The 24,857-nt window shown below is 39.6% G+C and overlaps 1 protein-coding gene across 1 annotated transcript in view; it reads right to left on the reverse strand.

Moving 5' to 3' along the window:
• Positions 1 to 4,159: 4,159 nt before the first annotated feature.
• LOC121927983 (FRAS1-related extracellular matrix protein 1-like) overlaps positions 4,160 to 24,857 on the reverse strand; it is a 161,333-nt gene continuing 140,635 nt past the window's right edge. Inside the window, 5 exon segments of the mRNA XM_042462124.1 lie at positions 4,160 to 6,116; positions 9,290 to 9,375; positions 12,459 to 12,574; positions 17,996 to 18,213; positions 21,800 to 21,949. Coding sequence (XP_042318058.1) covers positions 5,887 to 6,116; positions 9,290 to 9,375; positions 12,459 to 12,574; positions 17,996 to 18,213; positions 21,800 to 21,949 — 800 coding nt within the window. The 3' untranslated portion in view covers positions 4,160 to 5,886.

The following is a 24,857-nucleotide window of genomic DNA, read 5'->3' on the forward strand; positions in this document are numbered from 1 at the left end:
GTTCTGCTGGTGATCAGGGCATAGAAGGATGATATTTCCAGCCCCCTCCCTCTGACAATGTCTGGTATTCAAGGAACTGCAACAGGGACCCTTCTGGTTTTTGCAGCCTCAGTCACTGGAGGGAGGGGACTGGGGGCATCCTGGTCACCTTGATCACCAGCAGAACATAGCTCAAACACTTAAACAGCTCCTATAAGTTTAAAGTGGAATTTAGAGGACAGGGGGAGAGGTGTGCATTTACCATTGTGACAACAATGCCATGTTCATTAAAATGTAGAGTAGATGAACATGGAGATCTATAAATCCAGATTATGAATCTGTAACTGCAATACAGGATGCCACCCCATGTTTTCAGGCTTTCAACACTATGCTTAATAATAAATAGAACCATAGAACTGGAAGTCACCAAAAGTGCCATATAGTTCAGCCATGTAGGAATATACTGGGATTTACAGTCCAGAACCATCTTGGAATGTGAGTTTGGGGGATTACTGTCCCACTGTTTACAATCTGACTGAACAATATCTGCCAACGTGACAAGTACGGTACATTTTGGGAATGGGGGTGCAGGAAGAAAGAAAAGTATATTGTAGTGATGCTTGGTATTCACCACAGAATCCTAAAAGCTATATTTTTGTGCCTTTGTTGTGATACTCCTTTTAGTAAGGGATGGGTTATCATTCAGTGTCACAGGCAGATGGGAAATTTTGTCTCCACAGTAACACCTTCTTCAGTTATCTCCTTATTCCATAGGATGAACTGTGGCATTTTGTTGTTGTTAGATGCCCTCAAGTCAGTTCTGACTCATGACGACTATGAAGATTTTCACACCTGGCTCCAGTGCTGCTAAAACATCCTCCAAACTGAGCTAAAAGGGAAAAGAAGCCTCTGTGTCTGAAAGCCTGGAATGCTCCTGAATCACCATGGAAATATGCCTCCTTCCTTTGCGTGCCTGAATCATCGCAAGGGAAACAGATTTCCTCTTAACACAAACTTAGCGTTCAGAAGAATATCTCTGCCCAGGAATGATTCAGGCACGCATCTCCATGAATCCTTATCCTCCACTGCCTTAACCAGATCCTGCAAGCCCCTGCCCATAATCCCCCTGACTGAGTCTATCCATCTGGTTTATGGTCTTCCTCTCTTTCTTCCACCTCCACCTTTCCTAGCATTATTGTTTTTTCTAGTGATCCATGCCTTCTCATTATGTGGCCAAAGTACAATAGTCTCAACTTGATCACCTTTGATTTCAAGGAGAGCCCTGATTTGATCTGTTCAATAACCCATTTTGTTTGTCTTCTTCGCTGCCCATGGTATCCTAAGTACTGTTCTCCAACACCACATTTCAAAAGAGTTGATTTTCTTTTTGTCTGCTTCACTATCCATTCCTCACATTCATACATGGACATTGGGAATACAATGGCCTGAATGATTCTGACTTAAGTGCTCAGTTGTATGTCTTTGCTCTTCAGTAGCTTTTCCGGTTCTTTCATAGCTGCCCTTTACATTCCTAGTCTTCTCCTTATTTCTTGACTGCAGTCTCCATTCTAGTTAATGTTTGAGGCTAGACATGAGGATTGTTTAACTATTTCAATTTTCTCATTATCTAGATTGAATTTGTGTATTTCTTCTGTGGTCATTATTTTTGTTTTCTTTATGTTCAGCATCAGACCTGCCTTTGCACTTTCATCTTTGATTTTCCTTATTAACTGTTGCAATTCCTGAATGACTTCTGCTAATATTATGGTGCCATCTGCATATTAGGTTGTTAATATTGCTTCCTCCTACAGTATCTCCACTCCTCCTTTTTATGATTCTAATTCTGCTTTTCTTACAATGTTTTCAGCATATAGATTAAACAAGTAAGGTGATAGGATGCAGCCTTGCCTGACCCCTTTGCCTGTTGGGAAACACTCTGTTTCCCTGACTTCTGCTCTGATGGTGGCCTCTTGTCCTTTGTACAGATTCCTCAGATGTAGTGGCACCCCCATGTCTTTGAGTGCATTTCATAGCTTTTCATGATCTATACAATCAAATGCTTTGCTGTAGTCTATAAAACACATGCTGAATCTTTTTTGGAATTCTTTGGTGCACTTCATTAGTCATCACATGTTTGCAATGTGGTCCCTAGTGCCCCTTCCTTTTCTGAATCCTGCTTGCACTTCTGGGATTTCTCTCTCCATGTATGGTTGAAGTCTATGCTGCAGAATTTTAAGCATTATTTTGTTTACATATGAGATTAGTGCTATTATCCTATAGTTGCTTTTGTATCTCCTTTCTTGTGGATTAGTATATATACAGTGCTGAAAGCCACACCAGGAGAATGCTCAGCACGCCCTGGGAGGGGTAATGGTGGGCATGCCTGTGTCGCACATGCCGTGCAGCATCACAGGCACAAGCCCCATTCTTTTGAGCATACGCAGAACTCTCCTTATGCAGGGGGATCTGGAAGGGCCCACTGTGTTGAGTGTTTCCAGCCTGTTGGCCACCGCTTTTACATATTTGTTGGCATATTTCAGTTAGCACTAAAGTTGCATCTGTCTGTAGGCACTGTATTAGTTCAATTTGGATATCACCTGTTCCCAGTGATTTATTTTTTTCCATTTTCTTTATTGCAGATTCCACTTCATTTCTTAGAATTTGGAGTTCATCTTCATATGGCTCCTCATTCCAAATATCATTCATTCCCTCATTTCCTTTGTATAACTCTTCTGTATATTGCCTCCAGTGTCTTTTTATTTCTTCTTGTTCCTGTATAATCTTTTTTAATCCATAGAGCATCCTTGCCCTCGGTTTGAACTTGGCTTTAATTTTTCGGATTTTTGATAGAGGTCTCTTGTTCTTCTCTTTTTGTTGTTTTCTTCTATTTCTCTTCATTGGTCATTGTAATATTTCTCCTTATCCCTGTATGTCAGATGTTGGACAGTTGTGTTTATACTTCTGGCTTTGTTCCTATCTCCCTTTGATTTTGATTTTCTTCCTTTTATTGCATGAAGTGTTACATCTGTCATCCATTGTTTCTTATCTTTCTTATTGGTCACTGTTAGTGTTTTCTTGCATTTATCTTTAATTTTTTTTTTACTTCTGTCCATATGTAAACACCACCGGGTGAGGTGGGGGTACCATGAGGATTAGAGTTGAATTTGCAGCCTGTTCATGGTATTCCCAGTGTCTGAGATGTCTAGGGTTCTTTAGTTTTGCTCTATTGACTGACTAAGGGGCCCATAATGGGATTTGTTGTTATTATGTGCCTTCAAGTTCACTCTGACTTGTGATGACCCTGTCATAGGATTTTGTTGGAAAGATTTATTTTTCAGAGCTCTGCCACTGCCTTCTTCTAATCTAAGGCCAAGAGTCTGTACGCTCTCATACTCATCTAGTGAAATTTCCAGAGCTGTTTTGGGATCCACACCCTGGTCTTCCAGGATCCTAATCCAACACTCAAAGCACTACGCCATGCTGCCTCTCAAAGGCCTTTAGAATCCATAAACTGTATGCAAAAATCAATTTTCCTTCCATTTCTCTTTCCTGTTGTTTTGAAAATGGTCTTTATGACAAAGACAACAGTACAGATATGTCAGAATTTGACATGAAAATTGCATCTGGATGCCAGTCCTCACTATTTATTTTTGAATTAGTTGGTTGGTTTATTTATTTATTTTAAGGTCAGGCCTGGGATTTCACCTTCAACAAGGCACAGCCTGACATCTGAGCTCTTGTCTGAGACCTTTGTGTTGTCCTTGAGTTTTATTCAATCCAATATGAAAGTATATTGACAAATCCTGATAATTGGTTTAGGCTTAAAATGCAGAGCTCTTTTACTGTTTCAATTTAACCAGAAGACAAATCATTTTTGTATTAATGATGGCTCTTGGTAAAAAATGAAAAAATAAATTGTATAAAGAATGTCATTGCTTTCCTGCAATGATTTGTACTACTTTAGTGAAAGAAAATAGTACCAGACCCCAGTCTCATGTGGAATTTTAAAAAGTATCATCAAAGTCTACAAAAAGATTCTGTGGCAGATTTCAGGACTGACTCCTTCAAGAGATTATGGCTGAAGGCTTCTGTCCCTGTTACTGTGCACATCATACGTATTTAATGCATAAACACAAACCGATATTTAAAACATGACACATTCTCATATAATAATATCCACGTATAATATTTAATGAATTTAGGAAAGGAATTAAAATGTCAATTTACTAAGTATAGAACTACAGAAATTCAACATGTATAGCAAAGATTGGGAACTGAAAACTGGAAGGACAATGCAAATTTAACTTTCATTCCTACACTGAGTAAAGGCCTAACTTGATGGGGTGAAAGCTTTGCTCTTCCTAAGTTACAGTCTCAGTATAAATTATTTTCTTGCTATTGATTTGTTTCAACCAGTTATAAAAGCACCATCTGACAAAAGTCATATGTAATTTGAATTTGTGTGACTTCTCTTTGTTTACTTTTCATTCTCCCAAAATGTCACTGGCTTTCATATTGATAAACAGAATGTGTAAACCTAAGAAACATACCATTGTCATAACTCAACAGCTTGCGGGGTTCCAAATCATACATGAGGCCAAGGTTTATATGAACAGCACCATTAACTTCATGGCCAGGGAATGATGGAGCCTCAGTGCATTAACTGTATGCTCTCTAAAGCTGAAAGGATGCAATGATCTTATTCAACAGAGATTTCATAGTAATAGGAAACAAAAAATATCTGTTTTTGTCTATTAATTTTTACATGACCCTTAGAAGGTCTTAGAAAACCTAATGGAATTCTTGACTAATTCTTTATTAAATACCTTCTCTACCATAATAAGGTTTCTAAGGTTTGTTAGGTACTATATTAATATGAAGGGTCTGTTTACATAAACAAATCATTTTATGTTGAGCAGAGGTTTTGAAGATCCTGACCAATGAAATAATGAGTGCAGAAGGCCTCTTCTTCATCCTAGCGTAGGCAATTGCAGCACAAACCAAATTTTACCCCCATAAAACAGGCTGAAGGGCCTGTGAGAACCCAATCACAATATGACTGAGTCACTTAAAGTTTCCATTTTCCTCTCTTTCAGAGGGTTTCTTGGACATGGGGTGGGTTGAATCACAAAATTTGCCATTCCTGGAGGACCCCAAGGAAAAAAAATATGACCCCTTGAAGCTTTTTAAAAACCTCTACCACAATTCTGGATTTTCTTTTCTTTTTTATTTTATGGTGGGGTTGGGGGATTTGGGGACATCAGGAAAGGCTTCAGGTAGTACAAAAAAGAATTTGGTGACAAATGCAGCTTACAGGTTGTTGTTTCCCTAGCCCCACTTGATCCAGTCTTTTGGAATTTCAAAAGATAAAAAAATCCTTTGTAAGCCTCCAAATGAACAATAATCTAAAATGGTTCTGTTGGTACTAAAAATTATATATTTGAATAGCATTACTTATCTTTTCTTTGCTTCCTGCCTTTCTATGCCAGTCAACTGTCAATATCAGAAGACTGTTCTCTTTAATTCACAATGAGATACAGATATTAGTCTTATCTTTTGGACCACTTTTATTCTAGAAGTGAAGGTAAGTGGGCCTGCACTGATGTGTTGCTGATGGTTTCCAAAAAATCTTCTAAACAGTCAACTGCAGATTTTTGCTCTCTAGACTTTATTATGTAAACACCTGAATCTGATAACACAAGAACTATCTGACAACAGAAGACCTAGCAGGTTGACCAAAACAGATCAAGGACAATACGTTTGGCCTTCATCAAGATGTTTTATGAAGCAGTTTTACAATCAATGTCTTATGTAACTTCACAGCTATTCTTCTAAAATTTGTTGTAACTTTGCTTCTCATGGTAATATCTTATGAAATCCCCTTGCCAGCATCACATTCCGACTAATTCATGTTTGCATTTTGGGGGAAGTAGAAGCTGCTGAGGAGATAGAACAAACATATCTTCCATTCAGCCTCTGTCTACATATTCTTGCAGCCCATTGCTTCTGCATTTGGACAAATGCACATCTTTCTTCAGTGGTCCTACGTGGTCTTTCCTTTCCTTCTATGATATGATGGAAGGTGACTGGCCGGCCATTAGTCCATACCCAGCTGCCCATTTTATCTTCTTTTAATCCTGAAATTGGAGACACTGAAATTGTTAAGCTATTCTGTAGAGCAATCCTATAGAATGATGACAGGACTTACACTTGTGTTCTTAAATGTAATTCATAAGAATTCGTCCATCATAATTCATCCATCATAATTTCATAAGTACTTTATATAAGAGTGAGATACAAATGACCAATCTGTTTCTAGTAAATCCATGCTTCAAAATAATGTTTACCCTTATGTTGGGTAAGAAAAAAAATACCATAGTTCAGTGACATTGTACATATGTTATATGTAGAATCACTGGTTCAATAGCAGATTATTCCAATTTCCAAAGATTTCAGGCAACAGCCCTGACAATCACTCACTGTCTGAAGCAATGGGAATTCATTACTAATCAGAGAAGATAGTTTTCTTGGTGAGTGCATCTCAAGCTACCTGACAGAGAAACTGGTGTGGTATTTTCTTCAGCATGCCAGGGTCCAGCCTCGTATGTGTGGCATTTGACTATAGTTTCATTCTTTCCTGGAAATGCACTATACACTGGCAAAATAGCTTGTAGTCTGGCAAGGACCACCACTTTGAGTAGAACTGCTTGAGACTACATATAACATTGATCAGATTCATGGTAAATATATATATGAGCGGCAGGAAGAAGAAGTATATTTTGCATGTCACCCCCATTTCAGCTTACTGAGCTAAGGAATCTTTGAGGAAATCCTATGCACAATGGAGCTGGGTATAAATCCAACTGATATCATGGAGTTGAACTCTGACAACACATGGATAACTTTCATATTATTATTATTATTATTATTATTATTATTATTATTATTATTATTATTATATTTATATCCTGCCCTACTCCCAGGGCTGGACTCAGGGCAGCTTACAACATTAAAAAACACCATACAGTTAAAAACATAAAAAATAATAAATTAAAATTAAATTAAATTAATACAATAATTAAAGTAAATTCCATGCTAAAATCAAGTACTTTAAAAAGATTAAAATGCTTAAAATATATTAAAACAATATAACAACACCTCATCACATGCCTTAAAAATCTTCTGTTATAAAAGCATGTCTAAACAAGTAGGTATTAGCTGCCAGCGGAAGGATAACAAGGAAGGGGCCATTCTGGGCAGGGAGTTCCAGAGTCTAGGGGCAGCCACAGAAAAGGCCCTCTTGTAATGGTGGTGGGATGAAGAGAAGGGCCTTCCCTGAGGATATCAGAACCCGGGCTGGGTCATATAGGGACATATTGTCTGCCAAATAGCCTGGAACTGAGCCATATAGGTCTTTATAGGTCACCAAAAGAAACTGGACAGTTACCAAAATTGAAAGACAATTAAGTGACAGATTATGGTTGGGTGGGCTATCATATTATTTATGATAGCCAACCAGCATCATTCTAAACAAAAGATCTATGAAAAAGTCACTGAACCCAATATATTCAGAGTTTGAGTTCCTATTTTTGTCCACAACTTCTAGAATTAGCCACATAATGTTCCCACACTCTGCATAATCAATTTATTTGTAGTAGCAGACTATGACAACAGATTACAAGGGCTGAATTGTACATGTAGTACTACTCTGTTTACTAGGTGAAAAACAAAGTTACATATATTTATATTATTATTGTTATTAGTAGCAGCTAAGCAAGTACAGCCTAGGGCATATGTAGGGTTCCCATATCCGCACACGGCGGGACAGTCCCCGGTTTGGGCGGTTTGCCGTCCCGGTCCCCGGTCCGGCTTTGGCGCCCAAACCGGACGGCCCCGCCCCACCTACGGCCACCTCCAGCCGCGGCGGCGGCTCCAAGGCCTTGCTGAGGCCTGGGAGGGCTCTCCGCGGTTGGAGCTCCAGCCGCGGAGACGCTCCTCCTGGGCCGCCAGCAAAGGCCAGGGTGGAGGAGAGGAGGCCGCTTTCCCACCGCGGCGATGGCCGCGATGAGGGGCGGGCCCTCGTCCTCCTTCCCGGCCTGGGAGCCGGCCCGAGGTTTTCCTCCCAGGCCGGGAAGGAGGAGGGGGGCCGTTTGCCACCGCTCGCAATCACCGCGATGAGGGGGGCCTCGTCCTCCTTCCCGGCCTGGGAGCCGCCGAGGCTTCTCCCAGGCGGGAAGAGGAGGGGGCCGTTTGCCACCGCGGCAATCCCGCGATGAACAGGCGGCCCTCGCCCCTCCTTCCCGGCCTGGGATCCGGCCGAGGCTTCCTCCCAGGCCGGAAGGTAGGGGGCCGTTTGCCACCGCGGCAATCGCCGCGTATGTACAGGCGCCCTCGCCCTCCTTCCCCTTGGCCTGGGAGCCGGCCGAGGCTTCCTCCCAGGCGGAAGCAGGAGGGGGCCGTTTGCCACCCCGGGCAATCGCCGCGATGACAGGCGGGCCCTCGCCTCCTTCCCGCCTGGGCGCCGGCCGAGGCTCTCTCCCAGCCGGACGAGGAGTGGGCCGTTTGCCAGTCGGCAATCGCCGCGATGACAGGCTGGCCCTCGCCCTCCTTCCCGGCCTGGGATGCCGGCCGAGGCTTCCTCTCAGGCCGGGAAGGAGATGGGCCTGTTTGCCACGCGTGCAAATCGCCGCTATGACAGGCGGCCCTCGGCCCTCCTGTCCCCGGCCTGGACCGGCCGAGCTTCCTCCCAGGCCGGGAAGGAGGAGGGGGCCGTTTTGCCACCCGGCGGCAATCGCCGCAATGACAGGCGGCCCTCGCCCTCCTTCCCGGCCTGGGAGCCGGCCGAGCTTTCCTCCCAGGCCAGGAAGAGGAGGGGGCTGTTTGCCCTCCGCGGCAATCGCCGCGATGACAGGCAGCCCTGGCCCTCCTTCCCGGCCTCTGTTGAGGCTGTGGGCCTCCACAGAGGCCGAGAAGGACTGGGGCCGCCCGCGATCGCGGCCGCTTCTCCTTCCCCTTTCCCGGTCTCTATGGAGGCCCAAGGCCTTCACAGAGGCTGGAAAGGGAGTGGGGTCCGGGAGAGGCTGCTTCCCACCGCGGTGATCACCGCGATGAGGAGCAGCCCTTGCATCCTTCCCGGCATGGAGCAGGCCGAGACTGTCCTCCCAAGCGGGAAGAGGAGGAGGACAAGGTTTTAAATGTTAGTACCTTAAAAAAAGGCTTAAGCCTTGTCCTACATTTGTCCCGGTTCGGAGCTCCTCAGTTATGGCAACCCTAGGCATATGCTGTGGTATACTGAATAATTTCTACTTACCAATCCAAAATGGCTGCTTATTGGCAAAGTTCCAGAGCCATGCCATCTCCTTTGGGGAATGCACACTAGCTAGATGACCAGTGGACCTGTATGCCAGACAATAACATATGGCAATGAAAGTCAGCCATGGAAAATTTTAATGGGAAATGCTGTGTTCTAATACACATTGTATTATATATATTTATATATATATGTGTGTGTGTGTGTGTGTGTGTGTATATATATATATATATATATATATATATATATATATAATGGATATATAAAATAAAACATAGATTTTATATGTATTTTGATTTATTTTGGGGGTTCAAAACTCTTGCCACAAAATTCAGAAAATAATCTTCTAGTCCACACATTATTTTGGGAAGTGTGCATTAGATCAGTTTGCTTCCAAACAGAGACTGGGGGGAAAAATCCTCAACCATCTCCAATTTCTATATTATATGTGTTGCCTAACAAAAACAGTTGGCTATTTTTCATTTTCCTCTAAATGATATTGCTTTAGCTTATCCCTGAGCAATTATGCCTTTGCTGCACTATACATTTTTAAAATTTGATCTCCTTTTCAAAAACCTTTTTTTAAAAACGGCATCTTTAAAAGAAATAGAATAAAGCAATGTGTTATTTTTATTTTAATGAAAACCCACATCCCTCTCCCTTTCCTGTTTGACACTAATAAAAATGGTTAAAGCTGCCCCAATATTTAATATTATGAGAAATACTTGAAATAAACAAAAGCAAAGTGTTCTGCAATTCTTGTGAGGTACTTTAGGTAGTACTAACTGAAAAAATATATAGTTTCGGGCCTTCTTTTGCTTCCAGTTCTATCCAGGTGACACATTTTCCAATGCATTTTGTTTCCGTTTAGTAAGACTATTTTCAATATAATTTTCGAAGGCTTTTGATGCGAGGTCAGCACAACTTCACACTAGGATTGGGAGTTTATTAACACATATGACTAAATCATTCTGCTGTTGTCTACTTCAGTTTCCAATTTGTCAGCACGAAACATAAAAACTGCAGACCATAAAGATCTGCAGGAATTTTAACTAGATTCAAGGAATATTTGGATGCCAAGATAAGGCAAAAGGTTCAGGCTTTTCAAGATACTGTTTTTTAAAGTCATTTAAATAGGGACTTCTGCTAGCCTTCAGTAATCAATCAATCTGGTCTGCAGGCTAATATGCTGTAATTTGCTTCTCATGGCACTTTCTGAGAGCCAGCATGTTGTAATACAGTTGGCCCTTCTTATACACAGATTTCTTATACACGGATTCACGCATACACGGTTTGAAAATGTTCAAAAAAAGTATACATTTCAAATATCAAAACCTTGATTTTCCATTTTTTATAAGGGACACCATTTTGCCATGTCATTATATTTAATGGGACTTGAGTATACACGGATTTTGTTATACACGGGGGATCTTGGAACCAAACCCCAGTGTATAACAAAGGTCCACTGTAGTTTGACTAGGCCACTAGGAGACTAAGATTTGCAGTTCTGCTCAGCCATGGCAACCCTCTGGGGGACCTTGAGTAAACCTCCCTCTGACAGCTATAGAGGAAGACAATGACAAATCTATGAAGAAATCTTGCCAAGAAAGCCCTGTGATATGGTCATCTAAGTTGGAGTTAATTTGAAGGAACACAACAACATTTTCTGACAAAATTTTCTTATGATCTCACAGGTTTTTCTTTACCTCTTCATTGTTTATATTTCCACTTCCCTTTCCATTACTTATGTGTCTACTAACTGAGAAGAAGACTGTTTGCATCTGATCCAGGTGATCAGGTTTCACCCAGTTTTGTAGGAAATGACACATTACCTGGTGTCTGCTCAGAACACAATCTGACCTATATTCCAAGTTTTTATTTTTTATTTTTTTTAAAAAAAATCCAAGTCTGCAGTCCTTGCAGAAATGGAGTTATGGGGCAAATGTGAAGTCACTATTCTGCCCAATTATTTTGCCTGAAAACTTGCCACTGCCACTGATTGTGTTTCTCCAATCAATGAAGTCTCATACCTATGATCAATTTTTGTGACAAATTCTCTTTCAGTGTCAGATGTTATGCCTTTTCAGGAAAGTTTAGTTTTTGGAATGATGTCCAGCTGAAGTCTTATTTTCACAGCTTTTTGCACAAAAACCAAGGGTGCTATTTGAATGAAGGAGAAGAGATGCAACAAAGCAAGAAAAATTCTGCAATGCAATCAGAAGTATTGAAGCATCCATAGAGACTGTTGATATTTCTGACTCCTATGATGTAGTATGTTGGGGGGGGGGTTATGAGGGGCAATTAGACTGTAGTTTGTGGATCTACCTTTGTAGTTCTTTTGTTCAGTGACCGCTGTTCTGAGGTCTGAGATGGAATGCCCTGGAAGATTGAAATGTTCTGCCACCAGTTTTTGTGTATTCCCATTCTGATTTATGTCCATTTATCCTCTAGCACAAGGACTGGCCTGTTTGTTCAATGTAGAGTGCTGAAGGGCATTGCTGATAAAGTATAGTATAGATCACATTGGAGGATGAGAATGTGGAGGCCCTCCTAATATTATGGGTGACACCATTAGGTCTTGTGATGACATATCCTGGATAAATGTGTGGGCAGAGTTGGCATCTTGGTTTGTGGCAAAGCTTAGTACCAGTGTCGCCATCTATGTCGTGTGTCATCCTGTAGGTCAGTATCTGTTTGAGGTTTGGAGGCTGTCTGGATTTGTAATTTGAAGTAACATCCTCACATATCAGAGGCATATATATGTCTGTACCTGGCTTCCACTCCACCAAATACATCTAAAGACGTAGACTGAGGTCTATGAAAGCTCATGCTGCCAATTTCTTTCTTTCAGTTAGTCTCAAAGGTGCCACAAAATCTCTCTATGTACTGGTCTCTAAAAGGTTCAACATGTTTTTGTTTACTTATGCAAGGCTCACCTGACCTGGTTGTTTCATTTAATATTTTGTCAGTTTTGGATAAAACGTTTGTTTAAACACGCCCCCCACCTCCACTTTCTGTGGTATAGGAACATATCCCTATTCTTCCCATGTTATTTCTGTCTCTGGTACCATATTTTCTTTTAGAGAAGTAATGTCCAGGAAAGTATATAGTTCATTAACTCAGGTATACTGTGACAACCCACAGTAAAGTATGTCTAGCCTTCCCATACCATTTCCTGCAGGCTCTTTCAGCACTATCCCATGTTACATTACTCGCAGAACTCAAAATGTAGCAATATTTGCCTCTGTGTGTCCAGCTGGAAGGGCATTTCCTAGATTTAGTTTTCTATGAAGGAAAGAAAATATGTAAACACAGCAAGATAACACATCTCTGATTAACTTTTTGTTTCTTTTCCACTACAACTCCCCATTGTATTTCTTTTAAAGATAAGGAGTATCAAGTAACCCATATGGCTTCTCTGATTATACTTCTCATATTATATGTTTCTTGAGATATAGGTCTAGAACATGAAACATGATACATGAAAAGCTAACATGCAAACTGGAGGAATGACTATTCAACTCTTCACAGCCTGCCACCCAAGGCAGTATACAAGATAAAACAGAATAGAGATAAATTCAATAATATTTTTTTCAAAAAATGTGCTATCATAGGCCCTATACAGACAGGTCAAAATAAAGCTGCTTCAGGTCACTTTGGAGGTATGGTGTTTCAATGATGCATGTGTCCAAAGAGTCTGGAAGCTATACCAAAGCTGCATTCCAGTCCTTAGGACTGGAGCGTGGCTTTGGTGTGGCTTCTGGACTCTTAGGACACATGCATCATTGAAACAGCATACCTGCAAAGTGACTCGAATCAGCTTTATTTTGGCCTGTCTGTATCAGGTCCTCATTACACATTATTACATTTAAATAACACAAAACGTAACTGTAAAACAGGATGAAATTACAAACAGCTTAAAAGCATTGAAACATAACAAATGAGGAAAAAGTGCAGTAGTTTACTGGGGTATACTATGGATGTGCTAGGGATAAGGATGTGGAAGATACTAAAGACATAGCTCTTGGAAGCAACTAGTTACACATAACACATGGTTTAATCCTCCAAATTTAGATTGCACTAACGTGATTAATTCCCTTTTCCAATTATCAAAATATAATTCAATTACATTATTTTGTTTTTGTTTTTTTATGATTTCAAGATAACAAGGGTTAGGTTCACTTCTTTTGCAGGCTAACACTGGATTACTTTAACAGCTACAGAGCAATAGCAGAGGAGGAAAAGTGTAACATATAGGCTGCACAAGGTCTATGGAGCCCACTTTTGTGGCCACTAAAGCCTCTGCCTATTTTATATTTGCACATGTTTTAAGTCATTTTTGCCCAACAGGCTCACACAAAGTGCAAAAAAGAAACTGTCTTTCCACCTCATAATCCCCATAATGTGTCCAACAAATACATTTGTTTTCATCTGTGTCTCTCTCAAAATATCAACAGGAAGTTACAGAATGTCACTTCTAGTCACCATTTTCAGAGAAATTTGAAATAAAAATGGAGGCATTTTGGCATCCTGGAAAAGGGGGATGCAGCACATGAAGGGTCCTGAAGGAAATTAATGGGCTGTACAGACAGTGCTTAAGGGGTGATGGGACGCCACCTCTTTCCTAGCCAGATCGGGGCTGCAGCAACTGCACGCTGCACCCTGATCTGGCTCTCCACTGTGCAAAAAGGGCACCATAGCTGCCAGTGCCAGGGCTTTTCAGCACTCCTTTCGACATGCGTCATCTGGATGCAGTGCCAAAGGAACATCATGATGCTGCCCGACGTGTGGTTGGGCACACTGCATAATGCCAGGATCAGGACAGCATCAAGCTGTGCGTCATGCAGATGCCACGGCCCCACTCTGCCCCAAGGCCAGTGTTTAGTGTTGGTTTGTTGAGGCCTTTAGTCTTGTCCCTCATGCAATTACCTCCCCTAGTCTGATTGAAATGGCAAAGGCATACAACAACAACAGTTATTTACTGATGAATATATAGATCAGCATTTTTGCAACCAGCTGTGTTAAATATTTAGCACCGTCTGACATGGTGTATATTGGATGAGTTGTTGACTCAGCTGCTAGGTGGCTTGGCAAATTTGGCCTAGTACCTTCATCACTCTATGGTCCTGTTAAAATACGCTTCTTCTCCTTTTCTTTTTTTTAGTGTTCAAAACCCATTCATTTCTAAATACAGCTACCACATCCTGTCATTCTAAGGGCAAAATCTAATCATTTAACCAGTAGTTGTAGAGGCACAACCAGATTATAGGCCAGGCCTGGGGACACCTCCCCATTAATATTTGGGTAGAGGCAGCTGGTAATTTGGTCTACTAACCACCATTGTTTGAAGGAAAAGACTGGACTATTTTAAGCAATAAATGAGCTCACATAGATTGGGTTGTGCTGTTTATAAAGATCAGCCTTTGGTTTTGAGAAGAGTTTAATTTTAAAAGAGACACAGATGCTCTGTCCAAGGACAAGATGCAATGAAGGGAGAGGACCAAACGTCTTCATCATTTTAAAAAGCCATCCCACTTGTTATCCCAAAACCTAGGGTCCTGGGAGGGCATCCATGAGTTAATTCAATGGGGATATTAATTTAGCTCAATAGGGAGCAGCAGCAGAGTTTCGGTAAGTTAAAGCCAGGAGTTTCAGCCTACGTATATCAGTTCTGAATCCAAAGAACTCCAGAGGCAGGTTCCAAATTAGTTTAGTTTTTTTATAAAAAGGGGAATGATCACACACACAAAGCTCTCTCTCTCTGTCACTCACACACACACTTACATACATATACAAGAACTAAGATATAAAAGGTTACCAGTTCCAGAAGCTAGGGTCCAATCTGGAGAAAGCTGGAAGTTGAATAGGACTCAGTAGTCTGCTTTGTGGTGCAGCTAGAAGTACTGAGAGTTCTAGCTTGAATCTGACAGGGTTTCTGCCTGACCCAAACTGAACCCAAAGTGGGAGTGCCCAAATGGGCATATTTATGGGTTGAACTGTGTCTTGGGGCAATTTTATTTATTTATTTATTTATTATCCTGCCTTCCTCCCAAGCTGGGACCCAAGGCAGCTCACAACATATATATTCCTGGAAAATCAATTCAATTTTTTTATGATGTATTTTTTTTAAAAAACAAACAAACCTTTTTACTGTTTTAATAGGAGTATGTTAATTGTTTTGAAAGTATTGCTTTAATGTGTTTATATATACATACACATTAAAACAACACTCTAAAATAATTAAAATAATCCAATTAAAGCAGTAAAAAGTTTTGTTTTTATTTAATTAAGGTTTATTATATTTAAAAAGACATATGTATAGAAAACATACATACAAATAGACATACATACACACATATATATAGTCACATATCTTAGACTAACATAAATCTTCCTGAGCTCTGTTATTTCCTTCATTTTATAATCTTATAGATAATTCATCTCCTTACTTATATTTTTGCCTACTTCCAGCTTAAACTTAATTAATTGTATAATTTCACAACATCTTCTGGACAACACTTGTAGATTTAGTTAAGTAAAAATACTTTAGTAAAAGACCTAAATTCATATATTAGTTCTCAAGTTTTTAACATATATTTCCACCTTTGTTTTGTTTTTGTTTTTTTAAAAAATGCATCAAACAAAATTTGAATTGATGGTTTTAACTTCAGAGATAAAAAAGTAATATTTTTGGTTGATTTAATCAAGCAGTGATAAAATTAGGACAACCCCAGGGAGCTTGAGACAAGATGCGGGGTTGGGAAATACAATGGAGGTTAGCAAGGAGATTGGCTTACTGCTTTAGGCTGATAGACTTCTTTGCCTTTGACCTTCAAGAGGAAATGCATATGGCGGGGGCTTGGGAAGAAGCAATACCCATTAAATTACATGGGTCCTATTGACAGGCCCTCAGATCTTATGTGACCACACATAAGGTCATCATGAGGTTTCCAGGATCATGCTATTTGGCCTCTATAGAATTGCTATTATAACAAACTATAACAAAATATTTGTACCCCAAAATAACATGGAGTATACAGAGTGTGTTAACACATTATAGTTGGTATTGGGAATGAACTATATTTGTAATATGGTAGGTAGTTGAATTACCTCTTCAGTCCTGCTTTGCCATGAAATCAGTTCACAATGAAGAAAGCACTGCTTTCACACTGAATTGGCTTCATAACACATTCACAGGTTGACTACATAGGGGCTGTGCCTCCATCTTTGCCAGATCAGGGTCACAGCAACCGCACACTGAGGCCCTGATCTGGCCTTTCCACAACACAAAAAGAGCCGCAAAAAGCAACTTTTTGTGCCCTAGAAAGGGTGCTGTAACTGGTAGCGGCACACCTTTATGGCGCTCCTTTGGTGTTGCATCATCTAAATGCACTGCCAGAGGAGTGTCGTGATGCTGCCCGCCGTGTGGTGCAGTGCACGGCGTCACACTGCCATGGGGGCAGAGTCGGAGCATGCGTTGTATGGACGCCATGCTTTGACTCTGCCCCCAGGCCAGCCTTAATGACCAGTGTGCACAGCCTGCAACAGGTCTAATGGATTTAAGTTTCAGGAGGATAGATTTCAACTGAACATTAGAAGGAACAATGTGGTTCTGCAATGGGACCAATTTCCTAGAAAGACTGGGGGATTCTTTAGCTGGAGATCCTACACAGAGCAAGACGTTAGACCCAATGGCCCATGGGGCCATGATTCCATGAATTAATAGTAATATCAAAATAAACTAACTTCCTCATTATGGCACTATATATTGGCAGTGAGGCTTCCCTTTGGCAGGTACATGAAATGAATGAGACCTATTACATTGTTTCCATTACTTTCTTTCATTAGCAAATATTTCATTTTCCCCATTACAACTTTTCTAAGTAGTTAATTCACCCAGAAAAGCATTAACGTGCTTTATTTTGCAACATCAGCAGGAAAATGGAGTGTTATTAATAGGATATCTTTTCCTTCCTTGCCCTCATGTAGCAAGGAAGGCTATTTAATAACATTTCTTTCTACTGAAGGAACATTACTCTGGCAGTTTCACCCCCCCCCCCCCCATGATGAAAATGTTTTTGGTGCTATTGTAAGCTGGTGTAAATACAAGTCAGTGGGGCTACATTATTTTACATGCAGCAAGGACCTATTATCATGTTTTTCATATTTTGTGAAGTAAATTGAAAAGAATCCATAGGCTACAAAAATAAATATTAAAGGATTCAGGTAACATCTAAATAGAATTTTGATAACTAGGGGATGGAGCAGACAGGTAGGCAAGTGTAACCAGAGGGCCCAGAAAAGTACCGGAGTGCAGCTTCGAGCCAGTTTGGAGGTGTGCGTCCCTTGAACAACATGCCTCCAAAGCAGCCACAAGCCACTTCATTTGACCTGCCTGTTCCTGGGCCAGGTCACTTGACTTGTATTTCTTATATTGTTGCAGTTCTTGGCATATAAATAAATATAATTTGTATATATACCATCAGTGTACAGCTGTTTGAGACTCTTATTTCATGGTAAGGAATTATCTGAATCTCCAGATATTGTGGAACTAAAGCTCCTAGTGTGCCTCACCTATGGCTATTCTGACTAAGGCTGCTGGTAATTATAGTCCAACAACAACATCAGGAGGGCTTAATACTTCCACTCTGTCTTAAATTTAACATACCCCCCCCCCCCCACACACAAATGGAATTTCAGGCTTACATGATCAAGCCAGTGATCCATCTGAGGAACTTCTCCTCTAGGGGAAGAATCAGGATGAGAATTCTCCTTATTCAAATACTGTTCATCCTGAAGGACATTTCCTCTTCTACTGGGTATACAAGAATGATCAGCATGCAATATGCCTTGTGAACTGTTGCTGGTCCTTTCTTGTATTTCTTGAGTGTCATCATTTTGGGAGGTTGTGGAAGGACAGCCACCTGATCATTAAGCAGGAAACATAAACACAATGTTTTGAAACACAAGTGAGTGAATGTAATAACAAACGTGGTTTGAGCACAACAGAAATGAGCTATGTAGAAAATGAAAGACGCTCCAGCCTCTGAAGTAAATCTTTTTGCTTTCATGCCTCTTTTTATAAGATATTTTAAGAGTGGAAAACTGAGGCATTTTGATTCTGGAGTGCTGCTGATAATTCCCAACACTCCAGGAGAGACTTGCTGCATGGTGGTCTGTAATATTTTCAATCCAAGGTCAAATCTAAAATAAATCACAAATGAGATTAATTTTGCAATCTCAGCTTAATCTTCAGAGAACTCATTTCTGAAAGGGCCCAGAGCCAGATGCTGCAGACAAAAGCCCAAAACAACAGTGCTGCTGTTTGTGCCAGGATGGTGTCTTGCTTTCAAATTTGCCACTGCACTGATAGCTCAGGTTACAGTTTCCACTTCAGAAACTGCAAGGGCAGAAAAAGGAGGTTGCTGAAGATGAGGACAGAATTGCTGGTTGTGCAGCAAACAGACTGCCAAAGGATCTTTGCCCTCCTCTCCCACCTTTTTAGAAAACAAACATGAAATATATATATAATCTTTAAAAGCTGGAAGACTTTTAGGGGGGAAAGTATAGTGTGAGAAAGAGGGAACGATCACAGAATTGCTTGGCCACAGGGTGTCACTCTTGACCCAAATTTGGGTCAATCTATGTCATTGTCTAGGGCATCAAGAAAAATGGTTTAGCATGAAAATTAACAGGCGCTCTGGGTCTCCTATAGTAAAATATGAGGTGGTTCATTTCAGCTTAACAATTTGGATATCCAAATACAAGACATGTTGCCTGCTACTTGTCAGTCTGCACTCTGTATGTAACTGGGCACTAAAATTCTGTTAAAGATTAAGGCAACCAAAAAGCTGAAAATCTAAAAAGACAGATCTTTTAAAAAGAATGACACATTTTGTTCCTGAACACAATTTGACCTTCAATGTCTTGACAGTCAGTATTTTGGTACTACTGTACTTTCTTCTTGACTCAGTTAAAAGTGACCTATATTAACAGAAATACAGGTTGGCAGACTTTAACAAACTTTAGACATAAGTAACTTCTGGAATCCTAAGGAATAGGGAAAGAGAAAGTTACCCTAACTTGGGTGGTTTAACTCTAAAGGGGAAAAAATCCAGGTTGCAATTTAATGTGAAGAGTACTTCTAGTAAGAAAAAAAAATGAAAAAAAAATGATTGTTTAGATCCAATTGATTCAACAAAAGAGCAGGTGCAAGAGAAAATACAAAATTATACTTCAGCTTCTGAAATTCTATCACAGCTATATAAAGACATTGGGCAGCATCAGAAACATACAAAATTTGGGAAGAAAATGCTTTTTTATTCAGTTACAGAGTTCTCTTTCCTCTCTAACTGTATTACAATCAGATTACTCAGGCGACTTGTTGAAGAGTAGACTTCTTTTTGGGGGGTTGTGGCAGTGCATTTAGGAATCTAACAGAGTGCTGTAGGAACCACAGTATATTCTGTCTTGGAAAAGAAATCCAATTTGATTTTAAGGGTCAACTGTAGTAAGAAATCTGTTCTTTTATTAAGTATGTTGTGGCTTAAAATATACAGACCAGTAACCAGTGAAGCTTTTTCAGCAAAGAAGCATACATCTCCCTTGCTGAAACAGCTTCACTGGTTATGGGTCTGTTTCCAGGCACATTTCAAAGTGCTGGTATTTGCCTATAAGCCCTATAGAGCTTAGGTACAGACTACCTGAAAGCCTGCATCTCCCTGTATGAGCCTTTTAACTCTTTCAGGGAGGGATTTCTCTCCATCCCACCACCACCTGAGACTTGGTTGCACAGGAGAAAGCATAATCAGATCTGATCTGCACTGCAGAAATACTGCACTTTAATACTGTTTTAACTACTAGGGCTCAATGCTTGTGGAACTCTGGGATTTGTAGTTTTGCAAATCATTTAGCCTTCTCTGTCAGAGAGCTCTAGTGCCAAAACAAATTACAAACCCATAGGATGGAGCCATGACAGTTAAAGCACTGTCAAACCAAATTAATTCTCCAGTGTGGTAGTAGCCTGAGTCCTGTTCTTTGGAACTGCCATCCAAGGGAGGTTTGATCTGCCCCTTTCTGTTGTCTATTCTCCAACAGGCAAAACCCATCTTGTTTAAACAGGCCTTCAGCCTTGGCTGATCAGGGCGAAAGTGATGTGTAACTGGGTGTGCTGTTTTAGTATGCATTGTGAGTTTAAAGTGTTTTAATTGTTTGAAAATTTATTGTTTAAAAATAATCTTTTAATTGATGGTACTGTACTATTTAAATTTGTATATTCCATACTGTTTTAACTGCTCTGTTTTAATTTATACTTGTACTGTAAGATGCTTTGAATCCCATTTGGGAGAGAAGCAGGATATAAAACAAACAAGTAAGATGCAATGATTTTATTGCATCATTTAATTAGAACACTCTGCATTCCATTGTGATCCAGAGAAAGGCCAGTGTCTGGGGTTCAGAAAGAGAACCAATACAGTCACTATTATCCATTTTGTTTTCTAAAGATTTTTAAACACAGATACTACTGATTTGTATCCATCAAAACAATTTTTTCCACTGTTGGCTTTTTCCTTTGAAAAATTAAAATAAAAACACTAAACAGATAAATCATTTTAAATCATTAAAAAAATAATGATATTATCTGATTTACTTTTAATGACAAAAATAGTTAATTATTGTCTTCCCAAAACAAGCAATTGTATGTCTTATAGTTGTATTATAGGGTTACAATTGCAGCCTCACTTGAACAGGGAGATTGGTAAAACATTATTCAATTATTATATTTTTAAAAATCTATTCATATTATGTATTATTCAACATCTGATACAAAGGCACAGAGAAAACTTCCTCATAACCAGATCATCTATTAGTATTGTGGGCTTTAAACAGACTGGCTCTCTAGTATTTCAGACAGAGATTTTTTTCCACTACCTGCAACTGATGCCACGGTGGAATTTGGAAGCTTCTGCAAATAAAGCATGTGCTCTGTCAGTGTTTCCGTGCTTCCATTGTTTAAAAATTCTGAGATATATGCATAATTTGGCCCATGATGGCCAACTATAAACTCACAGTGCCCTCCCTTTTATGTCATATTTCGCAATTACTATAAAAGTACAGCAATCCTTGTGCAGTTGGATGCTTCAGATTTCCTAAGTGACTGTGGTCACATATTGCTGAATTTACTGTGTCAAAAGATCTGGCTCTGTTGTGGTCTGGACACTATTTTGATTATTCTATAGATGTCTATACAGATCCTAATTCCCTTGACTTCATCAGGTCTTACTTGCAGTGAAGTATGATCACAACTATAGTCTTGTTCATAAAATGCTGCTAGGCAGCCATTGGCAGTCATATATAATGACCACAATTTATAATCAGAATACCAATGAGATCCCATGACACTGGATGTGGTATGTGTTTGGACCAAAAAAGTCCATGACAATGGATGTGGTATGTGTCTGGATCTGAAGGTAAGGTCTGAAGGTAAATGTTTGGAATGACTTGTCTTACCCGTCCTGGTGTCTAGAATTTGAACAGTTGCTTCCCTCTTGTGTCCCAGTACAGCATTTTTAGGCTTGTTCAGTATTACTTTAAATACTTCATTATTTTCTTCAAGGCCATCATCCTGAAGGAAGATATTCCAGAACTTGGTAGAAGCACCTGTCAGAGGTATAATATGTAGATATGAGTCCTACATAACATTTTGAAATACTTTTCTTACTTCTCTAAGATAAGAACATGAGAACAGCCACATTTTACAACTACAATTCTGTGAAACACTTCAGTTATGGTGAATATATTTCCTTTTTACACATGCAGTTACCATGAATGATAACTGTGAATATACAGTTGTAAAACCTCAAAAGAAGTAGAATGCATCCAGAACTTTCCACCAAATAACTTTAAGTGCCTTTGTTTATACAATGCTGGCTTACTAATGCTATAAGTCTCAGTTTATCATCATATATTAACTCTTTACCATCCAAAAGTCATCTACTCCATGATGCCAATTCACTGTTTAATAAAACTAAAACTAAAAACACATGGCTGACATTCTAGTGAATAATTATATGCTGTTATCTGAAGGACCATTCAGGTTTTCAGGAACCCCCATTCCATGCCTCACATGAATATTGTACTAGCAGGCTTCCTAGCTTTTTTGTTTCATATTTAAATTTATTAAATCAACACTTTACCAACCAGATCCCCCCCCCAACCACCATAATACTTTATTTTGTAAGAAAGATGTATTGAGCATGGAATTATGAAGTGGGAAACCTCTGAGGAAAGTTTCATTAGTAACTTTTAAAAATCTCAATTGTAATAATAGCTTTCACATGTCCGAATCTTAAAAACTGTCTTTCCAGTCTTGCTTTTCATTCATGGAAGAACTTCACTGCACCTGGAGCCCCAAACTTTTTGAACAAAAGCCCATTACATTCTGTGAAACAACAACCCAGCAAATGATTTTGTGATATTCGTAAACCCAAGTTCTATAATATGCCATTGACATGAAGGATTCTTATAGTCTAATTTTCAAAGCACAATGTTGGCATCAGTTCCAGTGAATAGAAACAGGCAAGCACTTTGGGAACAATTTTAGGATTGTAGGATCCAGATGAAGTTTTATTCCCATCCTGGGCTCCAGTTCAACAAAGTACTTAACCACATGCTTAAGTCCTATCAGGACTTTGTAGCATCAAGCACTGCATATATATTTCTTTACTTACAGTAAATAAAGAGGGACGCACAAAATCCCTCCAATGACAATGAAATCATATTGAAAAGCAAACTCGTTTTAAAAGGTTTTCAGTATTTTTATGTTGCACATTGATTGGAAAAAATAAACATTTTACAACCCTGCAAGAAAGAACTCTAAGAGGAAGAAGCCATCCAGCCCTCTTTGGTCCTTCCTCCCTGCCTCCCTTATTTTTGGAACACATATATTTGGCAGGAAAGGGGATTGCATTGCTAAATCCTCATTTTCCAAGCATAGTGGAAAAGACAGAAGGTATAGTAATAGTTTTTCCTGCCCATTTTGGAGAAGAGAAATTTATTTTAAGTAAGAAACACTATGCAATAGAAAAACAAAGCTGTTTACCTGCACTTTTAAGCCAGACTATGCATTACATGATAGAGCTACAGTTGGATCTGCTTTAATACAGCAACCACGACTTTTCTCTCCACAGAGCAAACAGCAGTGTTTGGGACAGGATAGTTTACATGGAGATGGTAGCATGGGAAAAGAGCAAAATAGTTTATCCATCCATTTCACTGTTCTGATCAAATTTGGAGGCCAGCATAGCTTTATTAAACAGACCAGAAATGGGGACAGCTGGTCATAGATTTCCTGTCATGTAGAATCAGGGTGGTTCCATTAATACATAAATGTATTAACATGTTCTGCATCCACATCATACTGTTGTCTACTCTTTAGCTTGTAATACCTGTAAAGCCAAGATGGTTTTTGCATGTTTTTCTGCCAAACCCAGTTTAACTTTGTTATCTTCTACCTGTAGGATTGACCCCATCCAAAACCTCACACATATCTCTGTTGAATTGATGATTTTCTTTCTTTCTTGGGAACACTACAAAATGCTACACAGATTTCTGTAGGGTGATATCAAAGCACTGCATGGGCAAATTGACTGTGTGTTTCAGAAGTCATCTTCTTTCAGGCTAATGGGCACAATAGCCAGAAGACATGGGGGAAATGTCCATGCTCTCCTCTGCAGTTATACTTTAGCAGTTCCACATGCTGAACAATTTCTGAAATTTTCAAGGAAATAAAATACTTATGGTTTTCTTCTGTTTGAGCACTTGTGGATCATGGCCAAAGACTAGGCTGAGGTGTTAATGATACTGGAAGGAAAATCTTCTTTTTTGAAATGGCAATTTAATTAACACCGCTGAAGCCCGGTGCTTTAAGCTAGAATTATCATTGATGAAATAGACAGAAATACACACCTGTCTTCTGAACAGACAGTGCCAGCAAAGTAAAAAAGTTAAGATCAATTAATAATGGAAGGATGAGCCCCATTAAACCATCTTTAGTAGGATGGTGTCAAGAAATTGCATAATTGTCAAGTGCTAACTTGGCAATAGTAACACTAGTAAGTGTAACAAAATCCAGAATCCACAAAATAGTGATACCTTTATTGGCCAACCAAAATGCACAAAATACATCATGCAAGTTTTCAATGCTCCACTCCACTCTTCATCACACAAAACATGTTAAAAATCATACAAAAAGAAAAATTGTGATGATGGGAGAGAGTCACAAGCCTATATCTTCTATCAGATATAATTTCTGTTGTAGTTCATTAGTTATGAAGGGTTCCCAATGCATCCCTCTTCTTGGCCATGTGGGACCAGGGACCAGGGCATTAAAATACAGGTAATAAAAATTTCAACTTTATTAGCAACAGAAAAATAATGCCCTCTGAGATCGAGGCTGTAAGTGTACAATTACTAACTGCACACTTCTTCAGTTAAGTGATAGTCAACTACTGTACTTTCATGGAAATTTTTTGATTTTGCTGTAAATAAGAAAAAAGTTACACCAGTG

The sequence above is a fragment of the Sceloporus undulatus genome, chromosome 4 (assembly GCF_019175285.1).
Source record: "Sceloporus undulatus isolate JIND9_A2432 ecotype Alabama chromosome 4, SceUnd_v1.1, whole genome shotgun sequence".
Taxonomy (NCBI): Eukaryota; Metazoa; Chordata; class Lepidosauria; order Squamata; family Phrynosomatidae; genus Sceloporus; species Sceloporus undulatus.